The sequence below is a fragment of the Engraulis encrasicolus genome, chromosome 8, assembly GCF_034702125.1.
Source record: "Engraulis encrasicolus isolate BLACKSEA-1 chromosome 8, IST_EnEncr_1.0, whole genome shotgun sequence".
Lineage (NCBI taxonomy): Eukaryota > Metazoa > Chordata > Actinopteri > Clupeiformes > Engraulidae > Engraulis > Engraulis encrasicolus.
In genome coordinates this window covers 2,876,328-2,893,827 of record NC_085864.1, presented here as the reverse complement: position 1 = coordinate 2,893,827, position 17,500 = coordinate 2,876,328, and the positions used below count along the sequence as shown (strand labels likewise).

At 43.4% G+C, this 17,500-nt stretch overlaps 1 protein-coding gene across 3 annotated transcripts in view; it reads left to right on the top strand.

Moving 5' to 3' along the window:
- Positions 1–17,500, top strand: part of gbe1b (glucan (1,4-alpha-), branching enzyme 1b) — a 228,502-nt gene that overhangs the window by 21,221 nt on the left and 189,781 nt on the right. For all 3 annotated transcript variants that reach the window (XM_063204808.1, XM_063204809.1, XM_063204810.1), the window contains exon 3: positions 11,969–12,084. In XM_063204808.1, the coding sequence (XP_063060878.1) occupies positions 11,969–12,084 (116 nt within the window). The remainder of the gene's footprint in view (positions 1–11,968; positions 12,085–17,500) is intronic.

Genomic DNA, 17,500 nt, shown 5'->3' with positions numbered 1-17,500 from the left:
AAGCAGCATAGACAGAGAGAGAGCCTGACAACATCCTGGTTCTAAAGAAGTGGGCACCAGAATTCCTTACTGGAGACTTCAGTAAGTAACGTGGTACCATATAGTACAGTACTTCCATAGTGTGAGTGAGGGAGACAGAGAGACACTCATAGAGAGGAGAGAGAGAGAGAGGTCTGACACCCTGGGAACCTGCTGCTGAGGCCCTCCTCACCGGCGATTTCAGCAAGTATCACCATGCCATAGTAGCCTGTAGTGTGGTGAGAAAGCTCTATTGTAAAGTACACTCAGTAGGGCTACTGATTAATAAATAACATGAGCAACAGAGAGACAGAGATAGATACTAGATAACCTGATAACAGCCTGGAGGGGAAATGGTGGTGGTGGTTTGGGGGGGGGGAGTTTTTTTTATATTATTGGGGTTGGAGAGGGGACACTTGAATATAACATGGTGAATGTAACACAATGTTTCACAATGCCAACCCTGTTATGAGGAAGCATGCTCCTTGGGAGGGGTTTCCCCTTTGAAGACTTCAGTAAGTACATAGTAGTCCCACTGATCAATAAATCAAAAGATACGTAAATTAATAAAATGGCGACAGGCAAGAGGCAGAGGTAGAAGGAAAGCAGGCAGTATGACTAGCTGACTGCCGCTAGCCATTGGTGATTATTTTTGTTATGGGTCTTAAAAAATGAATAAGGGGTGGAACAGGGGTGAAATAAGCCAATGAAGGTGGAACGTGCTATAACTTTTTGACCTGCATTTTGAGGTAGTGTAGTGTTTTAGGTGTGAGCGAGGAATCAGGGTGTGCAGTTGTGAATACTAAGGAATATTCTAATTCTAAACATAATGGTGGTAGTGTTCGGTTTGTGCACAAGTCATGTTAAACTCTTTACTCATTTGGAATGTAGTCGAAATTTGGGAATATACTGGTTTCACAACACTGTTTCACACATGTAAACAGAATATTCCACTACTTGTTTTAAACAGAGAATATTCCATTCTAAACTGGAATGGTCTGTACATGTAACTGCGCTCAATGATGGGAAGAAGGGGGTAGGGCTGAGCATTATGTAAGGGTTAACGTTCGGCGAGAAGGTCGCTACCGTGGAATAGCAGCACGACAGAGAGAATCTTTAGACCCCGACGCGGAGCGGAGGGGTCTTGTTCTCTCTGAAGTGCTGCTATTCCACAAAGCGACCGACTCGCCGAAAGTTAACCCGCTTATTATATGGATATACTTAAATGATTCACACATGCGGGGACATTTCTTTAGACCTATTTAATTTTAAGATTGTTGCTGCGCAAAACAAAACAGTGCCGTTGTGGAACACCGCTAGGCAACAGCTAGGTAGGCTAGCCAGGACAACAGGTGTTGTCTATCACAGCAGCTGATTAGAGTGACAAAAGACCGACCCCCTGCGGAGTGATATGAAACATTCGCTTTATAGTCCGGGAGCCGTGGGGTTGAACCCAGATTTCTTTGATAAAGTTTTTTTTTTTGCTTTATCTGATAGATTTTGGGCAAGTCTTCAAGATTTCAGACGATGCCCGGTGATATCCCTTGAGCATTTCCAGATTTTGAGCCTTTATTGTCCCATAAATGCAAATTATGACAAAAAAACTAAAGACACCTAATATTACTGTGAATGATGTTACAAAATGTACCAAATTGCTTATATTACCTGAAAAAACATTCACATTGGACTGCCTTAACACTGCCCTTATTGAAACAAACTCAATATGGGGTAATAATTAACCCTTTCATAACAGCAATCCCACAAATAAGGCGAGACACTGTAGGTGAATATGGTATTTTTTTTAACTTGCAGATATCAATATGAAACTTTTTCAGATGATTACTCGTATGAATTGGAGAAAAAAATGTATTACAAGTTTTCTATATTTTATGTTTAAATATGCTAATTAGGCTATTATCTAATTAAATATGCACTAATTTGCATATATTTTGATGCAATGAATCTGACCACCTGAAAATGCCAGCTTCAAAATTCCTTTTTTATTTTGTTAATATCGTACATACAAGAATATTTACAGTGGTTAATTGTGGCTATCTCCTTTTGTTATCTAGGTACAGAGAACATACTGCTAATAACCTTAAAAAATGGCCTATTTTGGCCTATTTTTATGCATTTAGTTATATAAATCAGGTCATGAATGACAAATCAAGAAATGCCTCAGTAAAAACATTCACAACATTGCTTAGAATAAGACTGTAAAGTATGGAACGGATTGTGCATTATGAGATCCTGCATAACATCACATCATGACAACATACATGACAACATCGCCGGTAGGTAGCCTGCCACAAATAGCCAACATAAAAGACCCCCCCCCCAAAAAAAGAAAAAAAAAGAACAACAGAGTGTGGGGGTAACTGGTGAGCAGTCGTTGGCTGTTCCAAAAGATGAGTAAAGAAATGACATACATCCAGTGTATCCAGACTGGTATTGAATGATCACTTAAATCCATAAAGCCATCAAATAATGCATTTCAATTTACACAGAAAGACCTATATACAATGCAGCATACAGTACCGCACGCTCAGAGACAGTGAGAGAGAGAGAGAGAGAGAGAGAGAGAGAGAGAGAGAGAGAGAGAGAGAGAGAGAGAGAGAGAGAGAGAGAGAGAGAGAGAGAGAGAGAGAGAGAGAGAGAGGTCTAAACATAGGAAAACAGCTATACATTATACTGTTGAGTCAAAAAATTAAGTCAATCCAGTGTATCCTGACTGGTATTAAATGATCACTTAAAAGTCCATAAAGCCATTACATAAGACATGTACATGCATTTAAATTCGCACAGAAAGACCTGTCTACACCTATACAACATACAGAGTCCTTAACACCTAAAACACCTATAGCCTACATTATATACACTACACGCACGCACGCACGCACGAACGCACGCACGCACGCACGCACGCACGCACGCACGCACGCACGCACGCACGCACGCACGCACGCACGCACACACACACACACACACACACACACAGTAAAGCTCACACAACATTGGTTCGGCAGCATCCCAGCCGAAAACATGCACAAAAAATGGTGCAAGGCACACTGTTTACAGCACAGCTACATTTCTTAGAATTGCAGGGGCTTTTACTCTTGCAACCACATCTGATCATCTGTAAAATGTAGTCTGGTGCCACTTTGACATTTTCTGGAACACTTATTGGTATCAGTGCTTTGTTGCATGGGTCTTTCTTCCATCCAAATGCTTCAGGAGATAGTTCAGGTGGAGTGTGAACCAATGTCCTCCACAATATTGCTTGAATATGAGCCCTTTTCACATTCTCAAGAAATGCCTCTGTTGTTGGTGGAAGAGCAGCCAGGTTAGGTGAAGATAAATGACCTTTCCCATTCTTTTTTCCCCATACCACCAACCTCGTATGTGACATGCTGATACTGTCTGGAATGCCATAGCATGCCGACACAAAGTTAGTGGCCTCACTGGAAAGTTGTTGGAATGGTGCCAGCACATTACCAATTGATGTCAAGCGATATCCAGCTTTTAGGGTCTTGATAACAAAGCCTTTACAAATACCAAAATAGGATGCCGCAGTGTCACACCCTGATATGGCATGGGCTGGTAAAAGGTCAATTACAATGTCATTTTGTGGATTTACATTTTTAATTTTATCTCTTTCCATGTTAATACGACCACCACTGAAATTATGTACTTTGTAGGCAAACAAATAATCAGCCAAAAATTATGTAATTATTACTTACAATTTTTATTTTGTGTTACAACAGCACAGGAAGAGTAAATAGCAATGTATGAAATGGTGAAATTCTGTGTTGAATTAGTAATCCTTTCTGGGTATGTCTGAGCTGACACCACCAATATTCGCCTAAATGTTACATATTTCTGTTTGACAAACAGCTAGTTATGTAATTGTCTAAAATGTATTTGGTACGAGGACACTTTCTTCACTTTGATGTGGCAGGCCTACCACAGAATGCTCTATGGTTAATCATAGTGCAGTTATGAAGCTGTCAAAAGCTTGCGGGCTATGGCTGCAGCGAAATCAACATGAAAGGGTTAATATCTGAAATTGGCACATCACCCACTCTTATCCTGATGGGTAAGTGTTGGACAACTACAAACAGCAAAACCAAACAACCCACTATGAGATATAAAGCCACGTTTGGCGAAATGTTGGCCTTTGTGTCTCCGACTTGGAAAATCAGGCTTTTTGGGTGAATGCCCCGCCCCCAAACATGCATGACCCCACCCCCACTGATGTCCATACCTCACCACCTGTTCTTATACACATCCTACCATGTAAACAAACACAAAATAAGTATGGTATAGGGTATTTGGTCAGCATAACATGAATTGGGAGCCAAACACTGTTGTAATCTATGGCTGCAGCACATCAAGCATAAAAGGCTCAATATCTGAAAATGCTCAAGGGATATCACCGGGCATCGTCTGGAATCTTAATAGGTACACCTTAAGCAACCACAAACTGCAAAGAAAAAAACTTTATCAGACGAAACTGGGTTCGGCTGATATTTGGCTTTTGGCTGCCGGACTATTAGCCACTGACTTGTATACAAGCCAGTGGCTTTAGCAGTGAACGTCTTGTTGCCATTGACAGCGGTAGCCAGGACAACGGGTACTGTCTATCACAGCAGCTGATTAGAGTCTTGTTGAAAAGTCGCTTTAGCAGTGAAAAGTCTTGTTGCCATTGACAGCGGTCTGTTATAGACCAACCCGTCCGTTATCGAAAAATAACAGACGTCCGAACGTTGGGGAGCCCCGTTGAAATGAATGGAGCATTCGACAGATGACGTCACAACCATATAATAAATTGCATTAACAGCGTGATATCAATATTGCAGTCAAACAATATCAAATTTCATACTATCGATTTGAAACAATATTTTTGTCATTTGTCTATACTGCCTAAAGGTAGGTTACGCTAAGTGCAATGCATTCCCCTCCACTTGGCCATTGCAGCACAAAGCAGACTTACTACCCAAAACTCATGCAGAACACCATTGTGTGTTTCTCTATGGCCCTCCACTCCAACTGCTGAAGAGAGGGAAGATTGTACATTTAGCACAATTAATTTGTCTTTAAAAGAAATATTGTCTAAAAATATTGTGATATCAATATTGACTGAAATAATTGTGATATTGATTTTTCTCATAATCGAGCAGCCCTAGAAGGGGGTTAAGGGGGGACAATATCTATACCCAGTCCTTAGGTTTCTGGACTCACATTGCAGTGTGTGTCCTTCATCTGTGAAGTGGATTGTGAAGGGAGGACGGCCAACTCTCATACTAACAAAACGGAAGGTCAGAATGCAGCCAATGTTGTTAATGATGTACTACCCAATTTAATGCAGTGTAAAGTTTGGATATTATACATTCAGCACTGAGTTACACCGCACTGAAGCCACTGAACTTGTATTACTGCTGCTGCCAGAGAGTATATAAAATAACTGAACAGTAGATTTATGAATATAAGAGTGCGTTAATCGTAGAGAGTCAAAGTGGTGTGAAGTAGGACGACTTTACCAGGGGCGGTATTCAGAGGCTGGCTAAGAAGTAGCCAAGGTCACAGACAACCCACTGAAGGACGATCAGAGAAACATTCCAATGCGGAGTAATGGAGTGTCAAGAGTGTCAGGCCTTGTGCCAAAAAGCTGACAGTCTTTTTTTGAGTATCACTTCTACTCTTATTCAACTTTATACTCAAAGTTTTCTTCATATATTGGAGGAAAAAAATCTCATCTCCACTCCACTAGTGTCAGTCTTCATGACTCTTGAGTCTATGATGGATCCAGGAGACACGGAGAGAAAGCTGAAGTATAAACTCAGAGATATTGAGATTGTTCTGCATTGCCTGGGGAGTGATATCGTTGATGGTAAATCCCACTCCAATTTTAGTTCTACCTTGGTTTTATTTGTTCATCATCACTTGTACAGTCATGGCTGCAAATATAATAATTTTGGCAACCTTTAAGTTCAGGAAGGCAATACATGAGTTCATCCAGAAAATCATAATAATTACCCTTGCTTTAATATCAACATCCTATTTTATGCCTTTATTTGATGGTGACAGTGAAGAGATGACGGAAGATGGTTGGAAGAGAGAGATAGGGGAGGATTGGCAGATTACCTCAGGCCGTAATCGAACCCGGGTCCCCAGCATATCAGTACAAAAGTGGATTAGCTAAAAAATATTGGCAAGCTCAACTTAATATCTGGCAGTAAACTCCTTAAAGCTAAAATGATTATGGAATCAATTGCTCCCATCAACTGTGAACAGACTTTTCTTTTCTACAATGACTGACCTTTCCATTGGCCCAGGTATTTCAGATTTGAATGATGCTTTTTCTCAACTGCTTTTATATCTCTGTAAATGTGTTCTTGGGATTCAGAATAGCCTACTTCACTACTACTCTACATTGTCTTTAATACTATTTAAATGTTATTTTGGAGTGTGTGGACTGAATCCCTGGAAACCCCGCTGAACTTAGATGTAGCTACACCATTGTGAGGCTGTATTTCACCCTAAAGTGTGTAAAGGGGTTCAGTTTCAATTCGTCATCGAGAGCCAGAATGATTTATGAAACTCCACCAATTTTGTGCTGAAATCACCATGTACTTTCAGTTTTCAGTAAAGCCTGCTATCAGACGTTTGTTTCCCCCGGAGTATGTATACTGCAGTTAGTCAGTACATTTGTATTGTACATAAATGCACTTAAAAGTACAAAATGTACACATTTATGTTTAGGTTAGTTTATAGTTAGTTTAGTTTAGTTTATTTTATTTGATAGGGACTGATACATAACTTGTAGGTTGCATAACAACCAAACAGCAAGCATCATAGCATTTATAGCCAAAAGCTAATTTCCAATGCCCGTCCCTGTGGTTTTAAAACAGCACTGTGCATTGTTCACTGTTTCGTTACACCGTGTGTATTGTAGATGTGTAATGACAGTAAAGTTCAAGTAAATCATCAAGTCGGCTAAGAGGCAGTACAGGGAAAAAATAGAAAATTACTACAGGGACTCAGATAGCAGGAATATGTGGAAGAGATTAAGGATAATCACTGACAACAAAGACAGAAACACTTGTTCAGATCAAGGGTCTGTCAATCTTGCTGAGGAGCTGAACTCCTTCTATGCCCGTTTTGAATCTAACATAAAGCCTGAAGTTCTGCTAGAGAGTGTCTGCTGCCCCATCCAGCTATCTGTGACAGACGTTTACACATCGTTCAAGAAAGTGAATGTTCACAAGGCTCCTGGACCTGACAACATCCCAGGTCGTGTGCTTAAAGCCTGCGCATCTGAATTAGCTGATGTCTTCACAGATATTTTTAACCTCTCACTACAGCAGTCTGTTGTCCCTGCATGCTTCAAGAGGACTACCATCATCCCAGTCCCTAAAAAATCTACAGTGAGTTGTCTGAATGATTACCGACCAGTAGCTCTTACATCTGTAGCCATGAAGTGCTTTGAGAGGCTTATCAAAATGCATATCACATCATCTATTCCTGCTGCACTTGACCCACTTCAGTTCGCCTATAGGTCAAACAGATCAACTGATGACGCCATTGCCCTTGCACTAAACACCGCTCTTACTCATCTTGATCACAGTAACACCTATGTGAGGTTGCTCTTTATCGACTACAGCTCTGCCTTCAACACAATTATTCCATCCAAACTAGTGTTAAAGTTGCAATCTCTAAACCTTAATCCCTCACTCTGCAGCTGGATTCTAAACTTCCTCACCGATAGGCCTCAAGCAGTGCGACTGGGCAAGTTCACCTCCTCCACACTCTGCCTCAGCACCGGCGCGCCCCAGGGATGTGTGCTCAGCCCCCTACTCTATTCCCTTTTCACACATGACTGCACAGCCACTCACAATTCCAATACCATCATTAAGTTTGCCGACGACACTACGGTAATTGGCTGCATCACAAATGGAGATGAGTCGGCCTACAGGGCTGAGGTGGCGGCATTGTCAACCTGGTGTGTGGATAACAATCTACTCCTGAATGTCAGCAAAACAAAGGAGTTGATTGTGGATTTCCGGAGGACACAACACCAGCCACACCAGCCAATCTACATCGCTGATACTGCAGTGGAGAGGGTTAAGAGCTATAAATTCCTAGGAGTCAACATCAAGGAGGATCTCAGCTGGTCTCATCACATCAATTGCATCACTAAGACGGCTAGACAGTGACTTTTTTTTCTGAGACGGCTGCACAGATATGGAATGGAGAGTAGGATACTGGCCAACTTCTATCGCTGTACAATAGAAAGCATTTTAACTGGCAATTTCACAGCCTGGTATGGTAACACCACTGCCCAAGATAGGAGAGACCTCCAACGAGTCATCAAATCTGCTCAAAGGACAATCCAATCAGATCTACCTAACATCCAGGATCTTTACAACCAGCGGTGTCTGAGGAGGGCCAAACGAATCATAGCTGATCCATACCACCCCAGCTACACACACTTCACCCTTCTACCATCTGCCCGGAGATACAGGTGCTTACGTGCTCACACCAGCCGACTCAGGGACAGCTTCTTCCCTCAATGTATCAGACTGTTGAATACAAAATCACCAACATAGGAAGAAATCCACTCATCACATCTCCCCTTTCTCCAACCCGCCATTTTTTCAACTTTTTAAATATATATTTTTTCTTTTTTAACATTCTTTTTTAACATTCTTTTTAACCTTTTTTTGGGACTCCCAGAGCAGGGAAGCTTTTCATTGTATATATATGTTTCATATATATACACATGACAAATAAAATATCTTGTATCTTGTATCTTGTATCTTGTTAAATCTAATCTAATACATCGATAATCTAATCCTGACCTCATATAGCCACACACCATGTTTTTAAGTAGTGTTTTCCAACTCCCTGACCCAGGGTTTTGTGAACTCGAATTTCACTTAATTTTGTGAGGTGTTCAGTGTGCTGCCTTGGGCCTTTTGTCTCAAAATAAAGAAACAAGGTTATTTTGGACTTTTTGGTTTTATGGAGAATTGTGCTTTGTGAATTGTGCTTTGTGAATTGCGATACTGCACACCTTGAGATTTTCAAGGCAGAGTGATCAATTCTTTGTTCAGAAAGCAAAAACTGCTTGTCAGAAATTTGCGCCAAAGAACTGTGAATGAATCAGCCGAATGCAGTGAGCCCTTACATCAGTCAGTCAGTTTATTCATTATAATACGTCATTATAATCACCTTTGATAGAACATGTGGCATGATTTTTAACCTTCTGGAATATACCTGTATATTAACACCTCTGTTTGAAATGTAAGCTTTTTTAGAAGAAGATACCGCACACTCTTGTCTATCGTGCTGCAATTTATTAAGAAAACAATGTTACGGCCCGTATGGCCTTTCTCAAGTTTTACCTCTGGTGTGCATTGATTTCCTCCTTCAAATGAAATGTAAGCTTATCATGAATCCACAAAATCTTAGAGGTTCTAACGCATTTTTGGTGGAAAAGTATGTGAAAGTGCAAGTATAACATATCAACCATCATTGTGGACTTTCAGTGGCTAGGCTCTCTGGAAATAAGTTATTGAATGTGTGTCATACTCTCCTAATGTATGTATTTATTTTGTGGCTTGATGAAAAGGATTCTCAACCTGCCACATCTTAACCCCTCTCAGTTATTGCTTCTTGGAAGACTTTTAAAAACCTTTAATGTTGGCATTTGCTTTAAGAAATTTAAATAAATCACAGACGAATTCCTTTATTCTTGCCACTTGCCTTGGGTTTGCTGGTTGACTTGAGCGTCTACCTCAGCACAGGAGCCCTAGAGCTAGATGAAAGAATAGTTTTCTGCATAATAACGGAGGAGGAAGTGGGGGACCTTGAAGAGCACTCACATCCAAGGCTGTCTGCATACATCACCTGGTAAATAGGCACAAACAGAAGCTCGAAGAGTCTCTGAAAACATGTTTTTCCCAGATTTTGCAGTACTTCCATTGTTTGTCATCAGTATTACGATGTGCAAACCAGAGGTTTCGTTAGAAGTTGACAGGGTGCTGAAGGGAAATAATTTTGGGAAGCCACCCTAGCCATATCGTCCGTAGTCCTTAGTTGGCCTCTGTGAAGTTCTCCTACCCTTGCTCTGGTACTCGCCCTCGAGCTCAAAGTGGCTTTCTTGGTCCACATCAACATGATCCCACTCTAATCACACCCAGGACTGGACTGGGTCCAAAAAACACCTAGGCAGTTTTGCAGTCCCCTCTACATTATGGGCCAGTCTAAGAAAATACAAAAACATTCCAACAGCATCAGCATCTGAAGACTGCATGCCCACCAGGAAACGCCCAGTATACCAGTTTACCAGGCTAGGAACGATCACATCCTGCATGCCACCTGTGTATACAGTATACTGTTATGTACAATCAATGGAGGCTTGTAATCGGTTTATAACAACTTTGGCCTCACACCACACAGTTATCTTCTTGTTGTATTTCACACAGCCTCCAATGTACAGTGCACCTTTACCGCTCTCTACAAATCCACTCATCCTTGAGAAAGAAGAAAAAAACGGTCTGGCAGATGCCGTCTGATTTTGCTCAGCCTCACCTGTTTCTTTCAGACGAGATTTTTTTTCACAGCAATTCTTTCACACAGCATTCGTGGCTGGCAGCCTTGGTTTTTTTTTCGACGTTTTGGAGTTTTCTATCATCGAATGTCATCTCATCGTGCCAATGCCATCTTCTGTGCTTGCTCAGCCAGACGTTTTTTGTACCACAGTTTTATACCATCAGCTAATGAACTTTGTTTTCCAAAGTTTCTTTGGTCCGTATAGCTGTGCGTGTGTGTGTGTGCGTGTGCAATGTGCATGCATTTTTGTGTGTGCGTGTGCATCAACTTGAAAAGCCTTTCATGTCTCAGTGCTCTTCCTCCTCCCCGAATTTTTGCCGCTCTGAACTGTCAAAGACTCTCAGTATACAAAACAGCTCCATGGCGTCAGCAGCAGTACCGAAACAAGTTCTGCAGCAGGAAGGCAAGGCTTTTTTCTCAGATGCATTCAGATGATTCCTCCTGAATAGCCTAATGGGTCTGTTCAGAACCTTGATAAAGTGGAGCAGCTCCCAACAAAGCCCAGGGCTTTGATTTGATCTTAAAATGCTAAGCGCTGTGTTAGCGAAGATTTCTGCAGGAGGTCTCTGTATCGGTTAAGTGCAAATGGCTCAAGAGACTGGTTTCTCAGAATATGACTCAACTTGCAATCATAGGGAATAAAAGAGGCCCATAGGCTTTTTTAGACACCATTGTTGGAAGAAAAAAGTAATGGTCAAAGTTCTAAATCATGTTTTAGGACAAGTATTTCCCCCTATGGAAGAAAAGGCTTGTATTATGGCAAAATAAATAACTGGGGTGAGGCCTGAGGTTGACAGCTCTCCTGCCAGAGCATACAACAGTGAAATGACTTCTGATGGTTATATTTCCTCAATGATTTTTAATGCCAGGTAATAAAAAGGCAATAAAAATCAATTGCATTTGACTAATTGACTGAGCGCAGTGAGTACTGAGAGTTGTGAGCTATGTGATGTCAGATTCGGTTTGTGATACTGGCAGGCACTGTCATTTCAAAATAGAGTAATCAAAAGGGGATTTTAATAATTGACTAACAGGCACTGGCAACTGAGGTCTTCATAATGACATGGGTAGTTTTTGATGCTGGTATTTTTTATGAAAACAATTATGAAACCACATGTTATAAAGTTCTACAATTTGTGAAGAAAATATTTTGAGTGGTGCCGAAACATAAATGAGTTTGGAAGGCCATGAGGAGCCAGGTTTGAATCCGACCTGTTCTGCCATATAATAACTAAGGTCCAACAAAATACTGAATGCTGAAAATAATGAAAGAACAAGGAAATACTGTGAATGATTGGTGAATGGTCTCTCTTGTCTTTTTTACCATAAATAGATGGATGGGACAAGTTCTCTCACCCTTACAACAAGCAAGACTATGGGAAGTGGAAGTTGATAATGCCACCAAAAGAGGACGGCTCTCCAGTAGTTCCCCACGGAACCAAACTCAAGGTGCGTATCCAGCCAGCCAAACCCACTACACAAAGCCAACACTTTTAAAACTCAGTGTCAATGTCTCAAATCATCATTCAATGTTTCAGATTACTTCCATTAAGTAGCAGCACAGAGGATTACGGCCACCACAGCCATCAGCACAGAAATGTGCCAGGGAGCCACTTGTAGCATTCAGTCTAAATTCATCTCTTAATTGGCATTAGATCTCACCTTACCCTGCTCCTATGGGCATGAAAACGAGGGTTCAGCAACAGGAGACATCGGCGGCATCAGCAGTACGGTGTCTGGGGAGACAGTGGAGTGGTATGGGATGCACTAACATCAGCATCACTCCTCTAGGCACAAATACAGTATGCAAGGAAGCCACTCACTTTATTTAGGGAATGTCTCCAGAGTTATTGCTTAATTGCTAGTACCTGTGGGTATGAAAACGGGTCATGTTAGCGGCTTCACTCCTCTGTTTAATCAGCTTACAAATACAGTATGCAAATGAAGCCGCTTTTAGCTTTCAGTCTAAATCTGTGTCTTCATTGCCATTAAAGGTGCACCATGTAGGATGGTGGCCAGAGTAGGTATCTCAACTATGCTGCTCGTTGAAACTGTGCTGCCTATTGTCAGATTTGATCTTTTCATTAATATTTTCTAAATAATGCATCACTATTTACTAGTATGACCAAAGTACAGCAAGTCTTGCAGCTAAAAATGTCTATTTCTGGGAATTCAAAATGGCAGACTTGGAGCAGCTCCACCTTTTCATGTATGAAAAAAGTACAATTTTCCCAGTCATAACCAATACTTAAAAATGTATGGTGATGTATTTGTGAAAAAGGTAACACTTGTGAATGGGGAACATTTATTCTGGAAAGAAGACCCTGAACCTGTCTGTATGAAAAACGAGGGCTGTTGGCGACATTGTCAGTGTTGGCAGGGGGAGAATAGCTAGCTTGGGCATCCCTCCTCCATGGAAGCAACACAGAGTGTCTCATGATTACCAATAAGTTTACACAGACACAGACACAGACATCGAGAGTCGAGGTCTGTGGTGATGAGGTGTGGTGGGGAATTGAATCACTAGTGTGGGCATCACTCCTCTGTGCCCATATGAGACACATTAGGAAGGTGTGTCTTAATTAAAGAGATATGAAAAAGTAGAAGTAAAAAACAAAACTTTCTCCCAGTTTCCTTCCAACACAAGTAGCTTCACTTCACAGAGTAATTGGTCTACAGGTACTGTAGTACGGGGTGGTGTTGGTGGAGGGGGAATTGCTAGTGTGCGAGGGCAATGGGCATCATTCTTCCTCCCTCCATGGTGGAAGAAGATAAAAGGGGCCCTCATAATCCTCATCGTCTGCCCGATGGGACCTGGCGGGAGGTGCCGTGCCATCCGGTGCAGATCGCAGGCTGAGGTGGCACTGCCAGGAAAATAAGGGTGGAGGGAGAGGGGTGTGGGGGGGATGGCGGTAGATGGATGGCACGGCATGGCAATTTGAGAAGGGTGTGTGTGTGTGTGTGGAGGGGGGCAGTTGGAGATGGATGCATGGCATGGCAATTGAGAAGCTAGGAGGGGGTTTAGGTGTGTGTGTGGGGGGGCACATTAGAAGTGGACACAGTACTGTAGATGGCACACCATAGGGGTGGAGAGGAGGAGGATGGTGTGTGGTGGGGTGAGGTGGGGCGTTTTTGAAGTTGGATGGATGGCATGGCGATTGAGAAATGAGGAGGGGTTTAGGTGTGTGTGTGTGTGTGTGGGGGGGTGTAGATAGCATAGCATAAGGGTGGAAAAGGGTGTGTGTGTGTGTGTGTGTGTGTGTGTGTGTGTGTGTGTGTGTGTGTGTGTGTGTGTGTGTGTGTGTGTGTGTGTGTGTGTGTGTGTGTGTGTGTGTGTGTGTGTGTGTGTGTGTGTGTGTGTGTGTGTGTGTGTGTGTGTGTGTGTGTGTGCAGGTTTGTGGAGGGGGGAGTTGGACGTCGGATGGATGGCACTGCGATGCCACCCTCACAGGGACTGGGTCACGGGCGCAGGCTGGCAGGGGCTCATTGTTAGCCGGGGTCAGTCAGGGGATGATCAGGAGCAGATGGAGAGGCTGGCAGACGACACCTACGACACACACACACAAACACACACACACACACATACACACACACACACACACACACACACACACACACACACACACACACACACACACACACACACACACACACACACCCGGCCACTCTCTTCACTGCTTGTCCTCATCCCCTCTCCTTACCTGAGCCAACACCCAGCATCCGCCTCATTTCATACACACACACACACACACACACACACACACACACACACACACACACACACACACACACACACACACACACACACACACACACATACATTCCCCAGACTTTTCCCTAGACGCTTGTCGCCCCTCTCCTGCCCTTCCTGCAGGCCCACACCTACCCCCCTCCCCGCCCACTCTCCCCAGCCCTTCCCTTGATACATGGATATGCCCTCTGTCCTCACTCCTCATCCGCGCCGCCCCTCCCCTCCCCCGGCCAGAGAGGTCTGTGTGTTGCGCCGTCGGGGCCAGGTCTCGTCTGGAGGGTGAAGCCTCGGCAGGTCGGCACGGCAACCTGAGGGCTTGTTCGATGCGGGACACGCGGCGCAACCATCCCTCTTCCCCACGGACGCCTGTCAGCCACGCCAGGCAGGGACAGACGAGGCACGGGCGAGGCGAGGCGAGACGTGTGTGTGTGTGTGTGTGTGTGTGTGTGTGTGTGTGTGTGTGTGTGTGTGTGTGTGTGTGTGTGTGTGTGTGTGTGTGTGTGTGTGTTGGGGGAGGTGATTGTAAGAGGCACAGGGGAGACGAGTGTGTGTGTGTGTGTGTGTGTGTGTGTGTGTGTGTGTGTGTGTGTGTGTGTGTGTGTGTGTGTGTGTGTGTGTGTGTGTGTGTGTGTGTGTGTGTGTGTGTGTGTGTGTGTGTGTGTGTGTGTGTGTGTGTGTGTGTGACCGTGAGGGGCTTGCCTGACTGACTGAGTCCGGTGGAAGTGGCAGGTGACCGTAAGGTCTTAATTAGCGTAGATGGAGGCGGACCAAGGGCACGGTGCTGTCGTGGCATGGCGACGTGATGCCTATCTGCCTGCCTGCCTGCCTGCCTGCCCGCTTGCCCACTTGCGTGCCTGCCTGCGCACCTACCTGCGCGCCCGCCTGCGCGTGGGGATCATGAGGACCCTGCCGGGACCTGACATGGTGAAGGAGTGCTTCATGTGTCTGCACGCACAGGGGCCACATATGGCACGCTACATCATGGCAGCGCGACAGCTACACACAGGAATATTGGAAGGCTTTGACATCAACGAAACTTAGCAGGGCAATAGGATCAGTGTAAAAAGGGCAATCCACTACAGCGCCATCATGTGGTAGGGATGAGATTTTAAGCGTTGGCATGGCTGGCAAATACTGCCAGGTACATGGATGAAACATGGTATGTAACTTAGACATGCTAAAAAACGTCAATAAGATGCCAGGGCCATGCCCAACAGTGAGGGAGATAATTGGACTTTTGTTTGATTTAACATGCAATGGAATATAACACGCCCCACCTAAACTGAATATCAGATTTGTGCCAGTTTTGGCATGACCCAAGGGCCATCTCCAACGTATCTGCCAGCTGAGGTGTGTGAAAAGCCCACGAGCTCAACGTTAATAGAGATTTAATTCATTTCAAAATCTTAAAATCTGAGTAAGCATCATGAGGGCCACATATGGCACGCTACATCATGGCAGGCTATGACAGTCTCCTACTGCTAGATACACACAGGGTTAGCGGAAAGCATTGACATTAACAAGATTATGTCTTAATGCGAACACACATAAAATGCAATCCACTATAGCGCCAACATGTGGTAGTGGATGTAAGCACCCACATGACTGGCGTATACATTTATATACATGCATGAAACTTGGTATAAGTGTGTATGACACCGAAAGCATCAGATTGGTGGCAGTTTTTGGCACACATGATCTCAAGAGGTTGGATATACTAAATTCTGAAGGAAATATTGATACACTTAGGTTCTAAGATAATGAAATAGTAATTTGATTAAAATGATTTATTTCAGTTTGTAAGAAAAAAAAACCTGCTCAGGGATCATAATGCCCTGCCGGGGCCTGACAAGGTGAAGGATTGTCTGCACACACAGAGCCACATATGGCCCTCTACATCATAGCAGCCTATGACGGTAACCTTCACTATTACTAGGCACCAACGCACAGGGTTACTGGAAGGTGCCAGTCATTTATCTGTGACACATGCTGTGCCTTATACATGCATTATATTCAAGATGTATTTGTCTTGAAATATGCATCATTTGTCATTAGAATGTTTGTAATTTTATGCACTATGATGAATCATACAGTACCAAATGTGCATGTTCAATAGTGACCTTGCAATTCTGTTCTCTTGAATTTTAGTGTTCTCTACACAACACACTATCAAACAGCCAAGGACACCAAACGTCAACACATCAATACTACATGACATCCATGTCTTTTCTCTTCTTACAACTTTTCCACATGGATGCAGCCGCAAGATCAGTACGCCTGCTTTGTAGAGTCGTTAGTATTTTTAGCAGGTACATCTGCTCCCTGCTATAAACCCGCCATCAAAAATGACTTCACATCACCGGTGGGTGGGTGCTTTGCCCTTTTCACTGTCAATGTCACTGACAAAAACTGATGATGGAAGTGTTTCCACCACTTTGCCTTTAAACGACCGAATCTGTCAAGCCACCATGAGCGCAGGGGGCTGTGTGTATTTTTTTTTCTTTCTCTCCTCTCATATTTAAATGTGGTTTATTCAGCACATTGCACCGGCACATTCAAAGCTAATTGGAGGCAACTTAAATAGAAGGTGAAATATGCAAAGGGTTCATGCCTTAACGTTGACACATTCATTATGCATGTGTTATTGGTGGTTGATGGTGTTTTATATTTTTCTTTATATTTTTTTCCGTCCTTTAGCTGTTCTCTGTCTCTGCTATGCAGATAGGACCTGCGCTATGTGAATGCGACACGGCACACAACAGATAGGACTATCTAGGGCCGCTCACCCAAAACAGGTGGGCTTCAGGCTGTCACCGCGCCGCACCTGTTCTCACGCATGGTCAGTGGCCCATGTGCCACCGCCATGATGGACTGGTCTTGCTGCTCTCGCTGTGTGTGTGTGTGTGTGTGTGTGTGCGTGCGTGCGTGTGTGTGTGAAAATCTGTTCTCTCTCTTTCTGTGTGTGTGTGTGTGTGTGTGTGTGTGTGTGTGTGTGTGTGTGTGTGTGTGTGTGTGTGTGTGTGTGTGTGTGTGTGTGTGTGTGTGTGTGTGAAAATCTGTTCTCTCTCTTTTTCTGTGTGTGTGTGTGCGTATGTGTGTGTGTGTGTGTGTGTG